The sequence below is a fragment of the Electrophorus electricus genome, chromosome 23 (genome assembly GCF_041902795.1).
Source record: "Electrophorus electricus isolate QZ-2024a chromosome 23, ASM4190279v1, whole genome shotgun sequence".
Classification (NCBI taxonomy): domain Eukaryota; kingdom Metazoa; phylum Chordata; class Actinopteri; order Gymnotiformes; family Gymnotidae; genus Electrophorus; species Electrophorus electricus.
This window is the reverse complement of record NC_137519.1, coordinates 8,652,369-8,672,362: the sequence shown is the minus strand read 5'-3', so window position 1 is coordinate 8,672,362 and position 19,994 is coordinate 8,652,369. Positions and strand designations below refer to the sequence as shown.

The following is a 19,994-nucleotide window of genomic DNA, read 5'->3' as shown; positions in this document are numbered from 1 at the left end:
TTGGCCTGTTTTGAGTTGGAGGTGAAGAAAGACACGAATTAGGTTCGGCTGACTTTTGTCCTCTGCTCCCCACAGAGGATGAACGTGCGGCCTTCCTGCGGGAGACGCTTACGCATTACATTACATTTACGCCTTATGTGATCGGGCCGGCCGTGTGGCTGAAAGCCTTGTTCTGTTGCCCATGTTTTGTCCAGTCACCATCCAAATCGGCAAAGAGAACAGAGTGGCAAATACTCACCAGTGCTCTTTCTTTCTTTGTGTTTAATTGCATCCACCAAGAAAATTAGCACGTCCTCGCAATAAACAAGTTACATGTGTAGTTTTTACACTGAAAAACATGTTTGGAATTCTTTAAATGCCACACGTAGCGAAGGGTGAGGAACAACAATGCTAACAAGGAAGCTGTCTCATTTGAAAGAATTCCTCCTACTAAAGACGGCTCCGAGGTACGCACTCTTCCACAGCCGAAAGCAAGCGTGCGTCACCGCGCTGTCAGACGTGCCTTCATCCGGCCGCGTTGGTACTGGCCTGAGGCGAGAGAAAGCACCGTAGTACAGGTTTAAGCCCAGTGGCCCCTGACAAAGGCACCGCTGGGTAAACAGCATCGTGTTGCGGGTCAAAACAGCTGCCAAGCATCTCCAGCACACCCCTCACCCACCAGCACTGAGAAGTCACACTTTGACTTAGGAAGAATGCTGGACGAGTAGTAGCTTATTTACAGTGGGGTCCAAAAGTCTCAGATGACTTCTAAGAACTTTTTTTTTGCTGGGGATTTTTTAAGTTATTTTAAAAATTCCTGTATGAAATACAAATATAGGTCTATCGGAATGTTGTTACCACACAATCTGCTTCATTTTCTAAACCGTTATGAGACCATATAAGTCACCTAGACTGTAATGTGTGACTCTAAACCTTCTGGAGTTAGGTGTCTCTTAATGACTAATGTAAGACATCATCGCTACTACTGGTGCTTTGACTTTGAAGGACTTCTGAAACAAAACATTTTCCACCAGTAAGAGACAATGTCATAGGACCGTAGTGAAGCAGTTCGAAGCCAAATTGTTCTCCTGAGTGGTGAATTATGATCCCAGCTCCAAATCCCCATGTTCTTGTTATTATACTGACTTCTCGACCTTAGTGTATGTGTCTGCGTTTCCCAAACATCTTGTGAATGGGCTGTAGTGAGCTATGAGAAGACTGTGGTATGGTCTACCAGCTTCTGTGCAGCCTCACTTTAAACATTGAACCTTTTACATATGTGAATCTGCCCCAACAAAAACTCGCGTAGACCTTAGACAGCGGTTCAATAATCTCCCCCACTTGTAATACTCACACTGGGTGATTGGGGGGAAGTTGTGTCCTAAAGTATCGCTGCGTATTGTGTAACTTGGGCACAGTCGACAATCCCCAACCCCGTGTTATGGAATTATTTTGTGTAGGGCCTCTTTAAAAAAATGATTGGTGATTAAAACCAGTGTGAAAGCACACACTAAATTAATGTATACATTATAGTGTGTATTTTCAGTTTAAAATAAATTGGTGAATAAATTAGCCAAATGAATAAAAAGTTAAATAGCCATCTAAATAGGAGTCAAATCTGTGGAAAGGTATCAAAATTATAATAGTGATGGGGAATGAATGATGTGAAAAAAGGCTCTACACAAGCCATAATAAGAGTTAAAAGACGTGAATAAATATGTTTAAAAAATCTAGGAAAACGAGAGATAAAACAATAAAACAATGAAATAGTAATTAAATAAAGGCGATTAGAAAATGTACTAGCCCTACACATATTCAGTAGTGTGGTTTAGGTTGGTATTTTATATAAAGTAACCTAGATCACATTTTCTACAGCATAAACCTTTGATCTTGGTTATAGCCCTTGTCACTGACCGCGTGAATAACCTGATCAGAGCAAACACTGCACTAATACGTCATGCACAAATGACTATATTGCTATTTTAGGACAATGTTCTCTTGGTCTATTTTGGACAGTGCACGGAAATGGCTTACTATTTTTGCCATACTATTTAATATGGTGCTATGGGGCAGTTTCGCGTGCAGCTTGTGTGGGCAGTAACGTATTAGTCAGCGAAACCGCTGTTAAAGATGGACTCCTCACTGAAGCTTTGGTGATGGTGGTGATGGCATTTGGCTTTTCCCCGCGAAAGCCCGGAGCCTCCCCTCCTCCTCAACTCCACGCTGCCTCTCGGGAATCCTGCACTTCTAGTATGACCAGTGAAGTCATAAACTCCACGACTAGAACAATGGGATGACACAGACGGTGCACAGTTTGGCAGTAATTCAGGGTTTCCATTTGATGTCTATAAACACACAGCCCTGCTGGAAGGTTGTGAACCTACCAATAGGTGCCGGACGTCGTGGTTTACTGATACCTCTTGCAGGTGGGAACATGTAGGCTGATTTCTTAAATGCGCATTTCGCCTAAAGTGCATTGTCTTCCTGTTTATTACTTAACGGTTGTTTATCCCTTTTGCACATAACATTTACTTTGAAGGTAAAAAGGGAAATATGTGCTGAATGTTAACGGGACATAACACATGTCACTGTTGGTATGAGAACAGTGACAGACTTTGTGGATTTAAATATGCAAAATCGTATTTCGAAGTATTCCTCCTGTTGCGGATTTACTAACATAAATGGTTAGCAACAAACAGCAACAAAACAAAACAGCAACAACAACAAAAAAGATCTGGTTAATAATTCTTCAGCTCCACAATGTACTTTGTTTGATGAATAGTTAATTATTAACCATCTTGTTTAAAATAACATGTCTTTAGTATGTCAACAAAATCATAGCGTTCAATAACTTATTCATATGTTAAACTCTTGGTAACTTCTTCAGTGACTATGACAACGTTCTTTCGGATGACAATGTTTGATCATACTGAAACTGGGAACAATTTGTATTAGACTTGAATGACATAAATGTTTAATTTAATTAATTTATTTTTGTTAAATGTTTATTTTTTGTTATGCTGTCAACAAGCTGTCAACAATTCTTTGAAATATTGTACTGTACACATTTATTTGGCTGCAAAAACAAGGCTCATCAACATCCCAACATAATCAACATTTTCCCAACCAAATATATTTACGGGCCCATAACACTTTAGTAACAAATGAACATGATTCCACAATGGCAAAAGAGCAAAGCCTCTCTGTTTCTGCCAGGATGTGCTGATTCCACACAGGTGTAGCATATCCTTGGCCCTGGGCGTGCTATTCAAGGGCGCTCTATCAGTGGTGGTGGCAGTAGTAGTCAGGAGAGGACCAAAGGACTGAACCCCGGGCAGGAGGGAGGAGCTAGACAACTAAGTGAAATGTAGACTGACCGGTCCAGTGAGAGGCTGGGCCCGCATAGTTTGCTCTGACGTGCTCTTTCTCTCAGCCCCCTCTCTCTCACTCTGCCCTCCTCTTACTTTCTCTGTCATGCTCACTTCTTCCGTCCCTCCCTCCCTGTCAGGAGGAGCCTGCCTGTGTGTGGGTGTGCACGTGTGTGGGGGTGTGTGTGTGTGTGTGTGTGTGTGTGTGTGTGCCTGTGCCTGCATGGAACACTGTTACTCTGGACTTCCTTTCCATAGCGGGGAGGATTGCATTTCCTCAGCCTAATATGCACGCTGGAATACCGGGCCTTTTTTTGAACTCTCTCCCTTTCTCTCCATTCTTCCGTAGAAAGGAATTCTAGAGCGGGACTGTTGATCGAGGGCAACTTTTTTTTTCCCTCCCTCTCACTCTTTCAGTGGCGAGGAGCCTACGGCGGCAGCAGCTGCTGATATCTGCGAGTGTGTGCGCGCGTGTGCCCGTCGTGCTCCAAGAGCACGACCGTGACGTGGAGACATGATGCGAATCGGCACACCAGGCTCCTTGACCACCACCACCGCTACCCTGGAACAGGAGCATGAGGTAAGGGGTATGGGGGCCCTTGGCTGTCCAATCACCTGCCTCTCTCACTCTCTTGCCCATCCGCACAGGCGTCGGGGACCTGGCCGTGAGCTCTAGGGTCTGTTTGTTTGTTTGTCTGTACCCCCCCCCCCCCCCACCCCCTGCATCTGTTCCCGAATCCTCTCTCTCCAGCTGTCTCTCACCCTTTGGGCTACATTTTAACACCCCTTACACATTAGGGTTAATCATCCTCTAGTTTCTATGTCAGCTCAGGGATATGTTTAGCACATCGGGGCTGTAATAAGAGCCGCCTGTCTGAGGGCCAGAGGCCGGTCATGTTTATTTTATCAGTGCCTGGCATTGAATTGACTGCAGCCTTCCTCGGCTGCTCCTGAGAGTCCTCTATACAGCTAATCAACACAAAGCCTCTCAACTAAGCCACATAAAATCAACAAAGACCAAAAAGACAATTGACAATAGTGTTTCATGACTGTCGCTAAAGTTGTAGATAATGTCAGTTTCAATCTTTGCAAATTATGCTTCTCCTTTTCAGAAGTGAGTGGAGATTTTTGATTTTATATAAAATATTTTTAGATGAAATGTCAGAAGGACTCAGGAGGCACTTTGTTTAATTAGGAACTGGCGGTATGACGTGTTGTTTGTCAAGTATTGACTACTGTATGCATACGAAACCACCCCTTATTAGCCTGCAAGGCGTAGGCTGTTTGTGCCGTAAGCCAAGGTGGAGTCAGTTAGAGTGAACCCACACACGCACCGGAGTCGTTGCAGTTACCCTTTACCAGTCTCATTCCAAGAACACACAAAGACTCGCTCCTGCAGGACTCCTCGAGGAGCTGTGAATCCGTGGTTGGAGACAATTACCGATGTATGTGCCTTATTTTCTTCTAACACTCATGACTCCCTCCCTTCCTGTGACACCGGGCTGCTGAAACATATAAACAATGGCCTGCTTCCAGCTCAGAAAAATCGAACCCTGCCTCACTTTTCACGTTTACACAAGCATGTCAGGTCTCTCTGCATTTTTGGTAATGATGATTTCTCTAATAATGTTTCATTTATTTATCTATTTAAGTTATCCATATTAGTTTAATATTTTTCAAATTTGTCAGAATTTTCTAATAATCCCTATTGATGTAAGAATTACTGATAAAGATGTTAAGGGTAGTAACAGAAAGAACAGAATTTTCTCCCAAGGATTTGCCAATGAGAGTTGAAGGGAGAAGAAAAAAGGGAATGTCGCTGAATGTACTATAGACTGAAACCAGACCAGTGGCACCGGAATCTTGTAAACACAGCTATCATATGCATCAACAATGTAATGCACATTCCACAATCTACATGATTTATTACTGAATTACCTGATAATAGAATGGAAAAAATGAAAAATTACTGAACTCTAGTTAATATCCAGTGGAACTGAACCTCTAAAAAGTATAGCTTACCAAAATATTTTGGCTTTAAAATTATGGACCAGGCCCAATTTTCACGGAAACACAGATCTGGCATTTTGATAAAATTCTCAGAAAATTCTAGGTGGTATTCTAGATGATGTTCCCTGCAGCAAATTTAGTCTCATGGCTCTGAATGTTGTCACTGTTTCAAGAAAATCTTGTACGTTTTTTTTTCCCCCCACAATTTAATATGTCCGCTGTCCTTCACAGTGTTGGAATATTTCATGACAAGGGTACTAATAAAAATAGCACAGATGTTAAGAAAAATGCTTACTTGTCTGGTTAAGTTGTGTTTAGAGAGAGAAGGTTTAGTTGTGTCAATATATTTGCGCCTTTGACTAATGATTTAGATTTTTACTAATTTGTTTTTCACGTGTTGTTTTTTTTTTTACTGAATTGTTAGAGGGGAATTAGGCGTCTCAGACTGACCCTGCGACCTGAGGACAGCTCTAGCCGACAGAATGAGAGGACGAAGGGACCTCCACATTCCGTAGGTGTCTCCGTCTTCCTCTTCACAGAACTCGGCACAGCTGGGAAGGCACCCCATTCTCTTCTTCCTTTGGTTACATCACAATAAAATGTTCCCTTCTTGCTTTTGTTCATGTTTCTAATGGGTTTGCCAGAACCGATGGATGATGTGATACAGTGTGAGATCATCGGACACTAAATCATGAACAGAATCATCCACGCTGGCTCCGTGAAGACAAGCAAACGCTGCCACGTTATTGGTCAGCTATCTCACAACGATTGACCTCTCTTTTTTTTTTTTTTGCTACTCTGTCCTTCGATTTCCTGTCACCCAATTTCAACATCACTTTCTCCATAAAGAAGCAGCACACCCATGTACACCCATGAAGTGTTTGAAAAACAAAAGGAAAGCCATAGCCTTGGAGATTTACTGTGCTCGTCCTTGCAGTTATGGGTGTGGTGCGTACATACATACCAAGAGGAACTGCTCTCTGAATGGTGTAATCGGTGTGTAAACGATAAAGCAAAGAACAGGTCTCCCCTTTGCTCCTTTCACATTGTGGACCGTGTCCCCTTACTGATAAAACACACACGTACAAACTGTCAACAAGGCTGCTATGTTACAGGGAGCCTGCTGTGCAGCGTGCATGCATTCTTTTTTACTTTTAGTTGTAACTGTACCTGTAGTAATGTGGACTTTGTGAAAGAAGAGCAGTGAAGGGTATTGTCGATTGTCCCCTCACACTCACATGACTGTACTACATACTCTGAAGCACATTGTTGTATTACGGCAGTTCGGGTGCGTGTAATTGAGCTGACTGAGGCAGAACATTCTTGTTTACAGAACATATTTACAAATGTTGTGGTCAGTCTGAAGGATAAGTGTGTGTTCTAAAGAGCATAACAGTGTGCCTAGTGAGAGGTAGTGATTATAACACTGACTAGAACAGGGTCAGTGTGGCGCCTGTTTGTGTGTGTGTGTGTGTGTGTGTGTGTGTGTGTGTGTGTGTGTGTTCTCTGTACCATGGCTTGGAGTTCTCCTCCCCCCACTCCACTTTATCCTCAGCGTTCCACTGATAACTGCATGGGGTTTCGACTATTGCTCTGATAGGCGCTGAATATTCTTAGGCCCCGTCCCCGTGTCCATGGCAGCGGTGTGTAGGGACAACAGCTGTGCTCTAACCCAGAGAGGCAGCTACACAATGAGACCGATGCTGACGCCGGTGTCTTCATTTACAGGAGTGCGAGGAGTGCGTACCAACCAGCAAGTTCAAACCCTTATCCCTCACATCTGCTCCAACTAGTCAGCCTTTTTTCCAAGTTTACAAGGAAATAGTTTTTGGGGGGGGGGTCTTCAGAATTTTGTGTCGGAGTGTAACTTGACAGGAAAGCAGAACTGCAGGAGAAGGGTTGGGGACCACTGATCCACACTTCCTGTGGGAGCCCCCTGTAGAGAGGGCTGGATGTCTGGGAACAAAAGCCTTGTCTGCTATAATAAGATCCCTGCTGCCTCTGAGAGTGTATAGTGCGTAGCTGTGTTGATTAAGTCTTTTTATTGCACCAGGGTCTGTAGGCTTCTGTAGACCTGTAAGAAAGGACCTGTAGACCTGGTCAGATGAGGGAGAATGTGTGTCTCTGCTCTCTCTGAGAAGAACCGTGAGTGTGAACAGCTTAATTCTTAGATTTACCTAAAACTTAAGTATGTGTAGCAGTTTAGAACATCAATCACAGAACCTCTTCGTTTCGTACAAGTCTGTTCATGAGTGTGGAATGGGCTGCATTTCATAAACTTACATGGGTGTTCCATAATTGCATTTAAAATTAATTTTAGCCTTCAGTGCATAAAGGTAACCAAAACAAAACAGGGCCTTCAAACAGGCTGTGATTATCTGTGACGCAGCCACCGGCTTGAAACCGGGACAGGGAGAATGACAAGTCCCTGTGACGAAAAAAAGACGCACAAAGTGAAGAAACAGGCAAGACAAGATAGCTGTAGGGGAGGAGAAGGGAGCTGTGTGCTGTTATAACAGCTATATGGTTACTAATGCAACAATGACAAATTGAGAGTGATCACCAAAGAAATTAAAAAGGGGTGTGTTTGGTAATCCAATCCTATGCGTGAGAGGGGGCCACACATGGCTTGAACGGAGTCGATTACAGCTGCTTCACTCTGGCTAGAAGCCACCCTTTCAGACTGATCTGAGATCAGCTTCTCTCAGCCAAACCCCCCCTTAACAGAAACTGTACGTGGGTTGTCAGGTCAGCTTGAACGTTCTGCTAGGGTGAACACCACCTGTTGCCCATGAATAGAGCGGCTACAGAGAGCCGTCTGTGGAGCATAGCTAAGCCTGTTACACGTACAGTGGAACTTTATCAAGAGACTTCATCAGCAGGGTTGCCTAAATAACCATTTATTAATTATTATTAATAAATAATTGCTGGTGTAAATATAAGAAATGCAGTATTTGCAGATCTGATCAGCTTTGCAATAGTTTGTATATTATTCATCAGACTGGTAGATGGATTTTGTTTGTGATGTAGGATAAAAAAAAATGTATCTGTCTGTCTGAGGTTACATCAGGGATGTTAGGAAGTACCGTCTCAAGGCTCCGAAGATCAAACTTCTAATTGCCATCTGTTAAAAGCTTTGTTCTCCTGTTTCACAAAATCACCACCAAAAAAAAAAAAAAAGAGACACACACAATATTGTTGGAAGTAGCAGTGGTGTTCTGTGTAGGTTCTTTGAGGACATTTTGATTTACTTTGATCAGCTGATGTCTTTTAGATTACCCCTGCCTGGTCAGAGCCAGTCATATTGGTTTCTGTGTAACACTGCCCTTTGTAAGCCATGTTCAGGGGACTGTGATATCCAGCGTAGGAGGCTGAATAACACTGCCTTCATTGTTCTCTTATCTTCACGAGATATGGCTATACATCCTCTTTGTGTTTTGAGAGCTAATTAGCAGACTCTGGTAGGAAACTCACAAGACAAAATATTGTGTCTTCACTGGAATGCCACTGTCTTTATATTTGGGAATGCTAAGAGATGTTGGGTGTTTGGTTTTTACTTTGTGCTCATTACTATATAAGATTTTTCTATGGAATTTTGCTTTTTCCTTTCTAAATTGTGCTGGAAGTAATACAAAAAGGGGCGTGGCAACTATGCGAAACTACTTACTGTTGTATGAAAATATGTACATGGGGAATACCACTTCCTGGATCTCTGCAAACACATGGATTTGATTATTCCTACCACCTTCTGTTTTCATGTTGCAGGGATGCAGAACATTTACATTTACATAGTTTTCACTACAAAGCCCTGTATGGATCATCCTCTTTAAATGATAATCCGCTACAGGCTTCGACTCGTTTTACACTTTTAAAATGACAAATCTATGTGATGTGCAAAAATAGCTACTGTGTCACGTTTTGTACCTGATTTAGAATTTCAAGGCTCCGCACACCTGGCAGCTGCGTGGTTTTCAGGGACATTGTCAAGTCTGGCGCTCGCTGGACAATGAGCTAACACGCACCTCTGTGCATTTGTGTTTCAGGAAGGGAAGATGGTCAACAGTTCCTGGATGAGGAAGAATGGCCTCGTGCAGAGAGAGAGTCCGCAAGGCCGGGAGTCACCCGTGGACGACAAGGTGCGCCTTCAGTTCCGCACCCCAAACGCAGCTGCGTACAGAGTTGCATTAACTTGGAATGGAAAATGGTTCAGGCGTCGTTTTTTACGATGTAGTTTCTCAATCCTCCCATTGTCTGCTTGGTTTCAGAGACAACCAGGCATTCTTCACCTGCTGGTATCATACGTGCGCTCCAACGCACGCGATCCAACTCCTTGCCTCAGGCGGCAGAAGTGGCTCGGTGCCAGTAGGATGTAGCTGAGTAATATGAACTAAATTGCCAACAGTGTCAGTGGTTGAACTCAGGTGTGAGGTTTCACCATTCGTGTTTAAGTTAGTGGTATTTATTATCCCAGAGAGCAGGAGATGAAGTTTCTCTGCCTGATTAGTTTATGGCCTTTTCATCAGTGAAATGGCTGTGCAAATCAGTCAGGTCTTTAGAAGTAATGACATAAGTAAAAATATGCATGTACTGAGCTACTCTTAAGGTATTCCTCTATCCAGTCATGGAAATGCGCATTTGCATGTTGGAGGTGTGCAGTGAAGTCCACCAGGACACAGATGAACACTGTATGAGTTAACACGACTCTGCAGATGTTGGCTCAACACTGAGGCTTTCGCTGTCTACACATATCATACACTGGCGTCTTCTGCGAACAGCCGTTGCCTGTTGTTGTTTTCTGTGCTCTCTCGTGACCTGACTCACCAGGAACTCGACAATCGTTTCGCGAACTGAATTGAGTGGTCGGTGAAGACTAAAAGGGCAATATGGGTGCCATGTATACTAGCCAACATAGTTATGATGCTTTCACATTCAGAATGCCAGAGCTGTCCGTGCTATTATCAGTACTGGCGACAGGTATGTCTTAAGCCATCTACCTTTCTTCTCCGTTTGCATGGTGGCTGCGTAGCCGAGACTCTGGGCCCGGGAGGCAAGGAGCAGCACAGCTGCGCACACAGACACACACACAGACACACACACACACAGACACACACACAGACACACACACACACACACAGACACACACACACAGACACACACACACACAGACACACACACAGACACACACAGACACACACACACACACACACACACACACACACACAGACACACACACAGACACACACAGACACACACACACACACACACAGACACACACACAGACACACACACACACAGACACACACACAGACACACACACACACACACACACACAGACACAGACACACACACAGACACACACACAGACACAGACACACGCACAGACACACACACAGACACACAGACACACACACACAGACACACACACAGACACACACACACACAGACAGACACACACACAGACAGACACACACACAGACACAGACACACACACAGACACAGACACACAGACACAGACACAGACACACACACACACAGACACAGACACACACACAGACACAGACACACACACACAGACACACACACACACACACACACACACACAGACACACACACACAGTGCTGCTGGCTGCTTTGCTGAAACACTACACCACTGCATGGGACTTTTTTTTTGTCACTGCCCATTTTCCAAGCTATGGATATGAGCAGTCGGCATCATAGCGCATATGCAGGACATCTGAGCGTGCATCTGCAGAGGCCCACCTTTGCCCGTCACACCAGCAAAAACACACATTTCCCAGAGCGTCTAAGTCCCCCGGGTGCTCATGCTCGTGCATAAGAGTGCGTGCGCACACACGGCCGGCCACGGAAATTTGACCCGTGCGGTGTTGTCTTCTTCAGCCCTACGGCAGCGTGAGCGATGGCGTAGAGCGGGGCCCGATGTCAGAGCCCAGAGTGTTCGGTGTGGTGCAGCTCACGGGAGACCACCAACAGCAGGAAATGACGGCGCGCGACTGGCCCGTCAGCCACCTGAGGGACGAGATGAGGTACATCCGCGATGTGAGTACAAGCACGGAGTCGGGGGAGGCGCGACACACTGAGGGTTAAACAGATTATTTTTGGAGTCTAAGAAATAAACACATGCTGTAAACCTGCCCCAAGTTTGTCCCCAGTATACTGTATATTGGTACATAAGAGTACACGTCTCAAGCAAATCAGATATTTTATGCCTTTATTATACTGACTACTAACTCTGCATCTAGTGTTACCACTATTATTATCCATGTTACAATACAGGTGGCTTAATTTCCAAAGAAAGGTGCAATCTAATAGGAAATAGAGACAGGAAAGAGTGACATTTGTCTTGCAGGTGCGCGATTCCCTGGAGAAGGTCAGAGAGCGAATGTATGGCCAGTTTGGGGGGATGCAACAATCAATCCAGAAACTCTCCCAGGACCTGAAGGTGAGAACCTAAGGAATGCCAGGCTTTCTTATCAAAAGCCACATAGGTCCTCTTTCGCTAGGTCAATCGGATTCTGTTTGGAAGTCGTGTTTGCTAATCCAGCATGATGCTCCGTCTGTGTGCTTTGCAGTTGGCCAACTCCCAGAAACTCTACCTGGAGGCGGAAGTGAGGATGGGACAGGCGGCTCTGGACAGTTTCGACCAGATGAACAGCTCCCTCATATCGGCCAACATCGACCTGCAGGTACACGATCGACACCGCGTCCTCCGGCCAGAGCAACAAATCCGTTTCACTGCGATTGACACTTTGGCACTGCGAATGACTCCGTCATGGACATGTTGGCACTGCGAATGACACTGCGAATGACACTTTTTTTTTCTTTTTTTAAATATAGCCACTTCAGCATGTTGACACAATTGCTGAAAGTGAGATTACTTGGGAGAGAAAGCTTAACCAGTCTGGCAGGCTACACATTATCCAGTGAATCAAATATCTTTAGCCACACAAAAGCCATAGAGGAGCACCCACAGGCTTTATCACAGCCATTCCCAGGCTGCTCTGGGCACAAATCAGCACTTGCAGTAATTAGGTCAGTGTCACATGAGTGTGTGTACATATGCAGGATCCTTTTGATGTACTGGGGAGCACTGCGCAGCGTTCCAGGGGGTATGGGTAAGCGTGTGCTGAGGGCCGTGGCCCTTTCTGGGGGTCGTTGCAGAAGTCCCTGCTGGAGACCTGTCAGGGCCGTGTGGGGAGCCGGGAGGAGATGAGAGCCCTCCGCGCTTCCTTCGAGAAGACCGAACAGAGACTGAGAGAGCGAGAGAAGCAACTCATCGTTGCCCAAGCCGAAAACCGTGAGCTGAAAGAACAGGTGCGCACACAAATGCACAGAGCAGCCAGCAGAATTAAAATGCTGGTTCACCTTTATACAAGTGTGCATAGCGGCTTGCGTGCGTGCACACGTTCACAGTGATGTTTACACACTTTCTGTGCATATGGATTTGTGTGGGGGTGGTGTGTAGGTGGAGGCCAACCGGGAGGCCAGTGCTCGAGCTCTGAGGGAGATGAACGCCAAGCTCCAGCGGGAGTATGAGGAGAAGCTGCAGGAGCTTCAGAGGAAACACGCACAGGAGACTGAAGCTCTTAGGGTACACACAACCACAGTGCTTCTACACGCACAGGAGACTGAAGCTGTCCATACACACAGCCAGAGTGCTTCTACACACACAGGAGACTGAAGCTCTTAGGGTACACACAACCACAGTGCTTCTACACGCACAGGAGACTGAAGCTCTTAGGGTACACACAACCACAGTGCTTCTACACGCACAGGAGACTGAAGCTGTCCATACACACAGCCACAGTGCTTCCCCACACACTTAAAAACAACCCTTTTAACTTACACAACCTCACTGATAACTGCACTTTGAACTTGCATAGACTACATGAATAAAAGTTACACAACCACACCAGTAAGTATGCATTCAAACCACAGAACCACATTGAAGACTATGCATTTAACTTGCAGAAGCACAGTGATACCATACCTAACTTACAACCACACTATTTTAACCAAATAACTAGTTTAATGATCACAGGAACATAATCCTTACGACAGTTGTATGCGCCCCCTAGTGGCACATAGAAGTATGTTTTGAGACAGCTGATGCAATTTTGATGGGGCATGTCAAAACATCCACTGAAATTGAAGTTCATACGGTACCCGAGGATTCCAATGCTCCATTAAAAAAAAGCACAAAGATCTTGAGCGAATATGAATGCTATCTGCTCTGATCGGCCGTAGGCGCAACTGGAGGACTACACGTGTCGGCTAGAGGAAGCTGAGAGGAACATGAGGCTCGCCGAGGCAAAGATCGCCGAAAGGGACCAGAGGATCAGCGAGGTGGAGCGCCTCTTGGACTGCATGGCCCAGGTGAGCACCGCTGGACTCTGCCTACTGTCAGTCACCTCATCCCCAGCATTATATGGGTGCCGTAACGGGGGATTGCTCCTGTTTGCATTTTTGCAGGAAAAGGGTGAGCTAACCCAGAAGCTGTGTGACTGTGAAAAGCGTTTACGGAGTTTGGAAAATGGAGACCAAACAGATTCAGGTGGCATGAAAAAGTAAGCACAGACTGATGTGATTTTTACGACAAGTACTCAGAGGCTTTGTGATGTTGCCATTTCATAAGACAAGTACATGCTGGTATTAACACAATGGTTTCTGGTAGCCTCCACTAGAAGAATGGCTAGTGGGAAATTCTGTTTACATCATTTTTATCATGGTTCTGATAGTGGAGTGTGTCCTTTCCCAGGACTGAGCAGTTGCAGTTACAGAAGGCAACTTCAGACCTGAAAGAGAGGATAAAGCACTTGAATGACATGGTGTTCTGCCAGCAGAGGAAGGTCAAAACCATGATTGAAGAGGTGAGACTTTCTATAGAGACCCTTTCCATGGAGGGCTTCCATTAGGGCTTGTGCTATAATGTTCATTATAATGGAAGTGTGTGTACACAACAAATATTTATAAACGTATACCAGTAGGAAATTTATGCAAAAAGACTGGTTACTTGGCATAATTGACATGCATTCTGAAAATGGAATATGTTGCAAATAAATCCAAAAGCATATTTTTCCTGCATGTGCATATTGTGTAATCATAATATAGTCTCAGTTTATTGTCTGATGGTTTTATTAATGTGATCATCTGGTCAATGGCTTTTACTCAGGTGGAGACGCTCAGAGCTAGTGTGGCCCAGAAGGACATGTACATTTCAGAGCTGCTGGACAGGATAGCAATTGTGGAGTGTGAGGTAAAAGCAGAACAGGAACCTCTGTGGGGCCGCTTTTCATTGCCTGTCGCCCGGGGTTCTCTCAACATGCAAGGAATGGCTCTGAGGAGAATGCTGGGGACTCACTGAAACCTGTCACCGTTTTGGGGCTGCTAGGCGCCGTGCTAAGTTTCTTTTTACTGCCATTTCTCAGTACTTTGCTCCTAAGCAGCATGCAAAACAGAAGGTGTTGCCTTTTTTTAAAACTGTGATGTTTGGTGGAATTTATACTACATTTGCCAGACACTTTGTAGCTGTTGGACAAGAAGCCATTATAAACGCTAAATCATTGGCACAGATAAGGACAAATTTGGTCTTGTGGATCCCAAAGACTGGATTGAGAAACATTAACTAAGTCTACCTAAATCCAAACATTGTAAATTTGGGTTAAAATGGAATAACTCTTGTTTTTGCTACATTAAGTGTGCCCCACTCACAAATTTTTATTAAGTGGGGGATTGGAACATTTTCCAATTCACACGCCCTCTACAGCTAGCTTGTTTCAGCTTGCTTTTCCATGACTGGTAAATGATAGCTGATGTCTCCAAACCAACTTCACAGCATAGAACCACATTATGGATTTAGCATGGATTGCTTCTATGGACAAGAACTGTGATGGTGCTTGTCTGATGACTCTGCTTGTCCACTCTTCTCTGGTCTGACTGCATGCTGTGCTCTGCTCCTTCTTCTAGAATAATGAGTTTGAAGACAAGCTGAAGTATTTTATGTCTGTACAGAGTGTAACTGAGAATAAACCACTCACCAAAGAGGTCGGAGTTGGCTGTGACCTGCCAGTTAGGTAATGAATGCCAGATCAGATTGCCATTGGATATTAAAGGGAACACTACTGCATCATTTCCTATTGTTCGATTCATCATTTCCTGTTGTTCTTCACAGGCAAAATGACACTGAGTCCCACAAATCACTGATCCAGTCCAGGACTACCCCAACCCTTAGATCCCCGAGCAGACTAGAATACAGTTTACTACAATATACACCTATGCAGTATAGCAGTATGCTCTCCTCAAACACCCAACAGACTGCAACAAGTCCTGGAGAAGACGCATCGGATTCAAGTCCAGCACAGTCTGATAGTGAAGAACCAGCGTCACCAAAGTCTCCAGTTTCAGAACTGTCACCTTCCAACAGTAATCCAAGCAGATCGAGTCCTTCGAGAATCCACACACCTTTTATGAAGCTAATGGAACTCTCAGCTAAATATAAAGTGAATGAAATAGGCATAAGTGAAGTGAATTAAGTATTTGCAATTTGTTCCTAATCATTCTGATCTGTGAATAACTTATTTTAAGGGTATACATATGTATATGTTAATGCACTTTTTCTTTGTTTACAAAGTGTATATATATATATATATATATATATATATATATATATATATATAAACAGTAATATGGTTAGAAATAGAAATTATTCCGTGTTGTAATGTTATTTTATTCTTACATTTTCGTTAGCTTTGAATCACGGTCACATCTGAATATCATTTTGTGTAACAGAGTGCATATTATAAACCTTTATGATGTATTAATATTTCCCCTGTCAAACAATAGTGGTTACATTATTTGGGTCAGTAACACAAAGCGTCATTTATGTGCTGAGTGCCAAATGAAATCATGTTGGATAATTTTCACAAGATGAGATAAAGAGGGCGATGTGGACTATATTTCTTAAGATAATCGTACAATAGAGAAACAAATTAGCGCACTCAACCGTTACTACTAACCGTGTAATAAGAATATTCTAGAAGACGTTAATGGCAAATGGCAAAAACACTACATCTACCAATTTGAGGGAAAACATTAAAGTTCAAACTATCCGCGCGATTTTCTTAATATATTGTCTAACAATAAATAGCAGTTGGAGAAAAATAAAAGCACTGCATAAAATACGGTAACGTTTATGTTTATCGTTACAAAAGATAGAACTAGGTGGACGAGCTCGTTATGGTCTTTTACTTTGAAAAGCGCCAACTTATAGTTACAATCGGAAACTTCACCACTCAGTTTTGAAACTGTTATGTTGCGTACATTGATCGTAACGATTAGCATTTAGCTAGCCATGTGTTTTTAATCTGTCGTCAATAGATTTCATTATTATACGATCACTGACATGAACAAAGTTTTAATTTATCGCTTAATATTAAGTGCAGTTTAGCTAGCTAGCCAGCAACAATGTCCACAGCTTGGACAGAGCGCCACGGAGAAGTCGGTGATCTGAGTAGCAAGAGTAAAGAAGATCTTTTGGAAATATTGTCACGTCAAGAAAAAATACTTCACAATAAGTAAGTAGCTGGAAAGCTGGTGTTTGGTCCCTGTTTTCTAGACACTAATTTACTCAGTCCGCATCTAGACTAACTCGCTAGCTGGTAAGTAAGTTCAGTTAGCTAGCTAACCTTAATTCAGAAACACAACGGCGTAATGAGTAGCATCACGATAACTTGAGCTACCTTTGTTTCCTAAGATATCTGTATCTAACTAGCTACCAACATGAAGCTGCTAACGATACGATGTTTAGTGTGTGATCGTTAAATAGGTAATATTAGAGCGTGTTGATGTGCCATGGGTTTATGCACAATGATTCATTTTCCGTCTAATAAACCTTCACAATGGTTAGAGCTGTCTGATGTAGTATACTACTTGGATTTATGTGGTCATTACAGGAGGTTCATCAATACCCTTCCTGATAAGGGTAAGAAAATCTCCGACTTTGCGGAGAGAGTGCGCCTTGCGCTCGCAAACCTGAAAGAAGAAGAGAAGAAGCAAGCCAGTTTGTCCTCTGTTCGAACAGAATTTCAGGCCAAGTATCAGCATGCGTTTGCTCAGAGCCACATAACATTAGTCTCAAGTGATTCGGATACTGCGCGACTAAATCTGAAAGATGATGAGGACTCATTGGAAAGTGGCAACATAAACACATACTTGGCGAGAAGCAGCGGCCGTGTGGATGAGCCACAGGCCACCGAGACTCCAGAAAAGCGCACTGAACCCACTGCAGCCTCCAATGGTGAACTCGTGGTACTGTTGAATAATGACACGTCAAAAGATGCTGATCTTGTGAATGCTTTTGAACGGGTCACACTCTCGGAGGGAAAATCTGCTCCATCCGAAGCCACCCTTAAAAACACTTCACCAAAAAATCCCTTCAGTCACTCACAGTTTCACAAGAAGCCACATTACATAGACATCTTAGAGAAATCGGATGCAAGTGTGAGAAAACCTAGATTCAAACCTAATCAGTGAGTAAAGACTTGCAAAATCCACTTTTTCTGATTTACCTTACCAGTTTTAACTATAGACTGAACTATGTTCTGGCAATTTATGTGTATATATATATATATATATATATATATATATGTATATGTGTGTATGTATATATATATATATATATATATATGTATGTGTGTTTACATATGTTTAGATATGCTCAATTTATATGTATAGATCAGTGTTATACAATAGATTATGTACATAGATTACATATATAGAGATATGTAGATTAAGTAATAATGCTCCTAATTCAGGTTCATGGATATGAAAGAGAGAGTTTAGCCCGTTAGCACCAATGTAGCTAATGTTAAATTAGATGCTTTTACACACACTGCTTTTATTGAGTTTTGACAGTATTTGGCCTGTCCACCAGACTACTGGTGAAGTCAACATCTCCCTCGCCTGGTCAGTCTCCTGGCAGTGTTACACCGCTTACGGCTGAAGCCAGGAGACAAAGGGACAGGAAGCACCTCGATGACATCACTGCTGCCCGATTTCCCCCAATGCACCACAGCCCTGCACAGCTGCTCTCACTGGAGGAGTCGTTTGGCCTTCTGCAAGAGCAGGCAAAAATGCACCAGGTATGGACTGGTGTAGGTTGTGCATAGGAGACGCACTGTGCATAGCAAGTAGGAGAGCAGCAGCGCACAAGGAGAGAGTTGTCCTAGTGGTGATAGGGTCACACGGGGCTGGGACCACTGAGCTGAAGCAGAGGGATTGACATCATCAAACTCCAGTCCAGAAGAGTGCAATCGTGAAATCCTAGGAACACCAAAAACACTGCACCGCACCCCCATATCACCCTTGCTTATGGTGGAAGGCCTGATGTTATGTATTTTGAATTGATTAGATTACAATCTTATTACAAACAGCTTTACAGCAATCATCTATACAGAGAATCCATGGTGGTCAGATTGGTCCCAACAGCAGGCAAGCATGAGCTCTCCTCCAGAAAGGCTAGTGGTGGTGGAGTCTATTGTTTGAAAAGTATGAACTTTCCAATCTCACAGGAAATAATTCTTTGATGTAATGCATACAAGCACAGGCATTCAGTTTGTGGTTTAGGCCAGTTTATCGGATTGTCAACCCTGCATACCTGAATGTAAACACCTGATGTGTTGGGATTCGGATAAAACAAAAAGTTTGGACCATTTCGTGGTCTTCAAGAACTGGGTAGGGAAACAGCAGTGTTGGTCACAGCCATTGCATATTTAGAAAGTCTGTTTTCAATTGTAAGGTGAAAAGTATGTAATGTATGCATGCTTGTGTGTGCATGTGTGTATTTTTGTGCATGCATGTACATGTTTGTCGTTTCATTTGCATTACAGGAGTTGCAAGCCAGGCTGGCTGCCCAGAAGTTGGCTGAGGGCCTGACTGTTGGTATGAGCACCTACAATCCTGAAGGGGGTGCTCTGGCAGCCTACCGAGAGGTACATGATGATGGGGCCCTCTCAGAGGAAAACTAATCCAGGAGCCCCATGACCCGGCCCGTGCCTCAGGCTGCCGGTGGTGCCTTTACGCTGGAGCCGCATGTACCCAGAGAAATCCATGCAGCTGCTGTAATGTGGACGATGCTCCAGGCCATCAGATTTTGAATGTTCTCTGAAGATGTTCTGAAGAACGTTAGACTGCAGTGAAGGCCACTTCAGAAGTGTGCCTAACTGTGAACTTAAATGTTTTTAATATTTTTCAAAAAGCACTTAAGCAAGGATCCTCCAGGGTAGTACGAGGGACCCGGAGGACTGCATGTGTGTTGGGGTATTCTTGCTATAACACCTAATGCTCCTTATATCAGCATCATGAAACCGTTGAGATGAACCAGGTGTTGCAACGAAGGCACGCAGCCCCTGGCACCTTGGCCAAGAACCCACTCCGCGACTGCTTCCGTTTCAAACACAATGCAAAAACAATCTTATTTTTGTAAGATTTAATTTGCAGTGTGGTCAAATAAATAGTGTGAGAGCATATGCCTGTAATCAGACCTGTTCATATTTAATGTCAGTTTAAAAAAAAAAAATCCAGCCTCAAAAACCAAAGCAGTTAATATGGTGTCATGTGGGT

General features: G+C 43.7%; 2 protein-coding genes across 4 annotated transcripts; both read left to right on the top strand.

Moving 5' to 3' along the window:
- Positions 1-3,450: 3,450 nt before the first annotated feature.
- myzap (myocardial zonula adherens protein) lies at positions 3,451-16,199 on the top strand. Of its 3 annotated transcripts, none has more exons than XM_035520953.2 (14): positions 3,451-3,927; positions 5,782-5,868; positions 9,401-9,493; positions 11,256-11,414; positions 11,725-11,817; positions 11,948-12,061; positions 12,537-12,689; positions 12,841-12,966; positions 13,623-13,751; positions 13,848-13,942; positions 14,134-14,245; positions 14,548-14,631; positions 15,387-15,448; positions 15,547-16,199. In XM_035520953.2, exons 1-14 carry the CDS (start codon positions 3,862-3,864, stop codon positions 15,905-15,907), a joined length of 1,734 nt encoding a protein of 577 aa, XP_035376846.1. In that variant the 5' UTR covers positions 3,451-3,861; the 3' UTR covers positions 15,908-16,199. The 3 variants fall into 3 exon arrangements, with proteins under 3 accessions (XP_035376846.1, XP_035376844.1, XP_081562689.1); XM_035520951.2 differs by having other exon boundaries at positions 3,452-3,927; positions 15,342-15,448; XM_081706563.1 differs by lacking the exons at positions 3,451-3,927; positions 5,782-5,868 and adding an exon at positions 6,088-6,106 and having other exon boundaries at positions 15,342-15,448.
- Positions 16,200-16,339: 140 nt separating this feature from the next.
- On the top strand, positions 16,340-19,901 carry polr2m (RNA polymerase II subunit M). Its single transcript, XM_027007399.3, has 4 exons — positions 16,340-16,948; positions 17,327-17,902; positions 18,307-18,514; positions 19,262-19,901. The coding sequence occupies exons 1-4, from the start codon at positions 16,839-16,841 to the stop codon at positions 19,397-19,399; spliced, it is 1,032 nt and encodes a 343-aa protein (XP_026863200.2). The 5' UTR covers positions 16,340-16,838; the 3' UTR covers positions 19,400-19,901.
- The last annotated feature ends 93 nt before the right edge of the window (positions 19,902-19,994 follow it).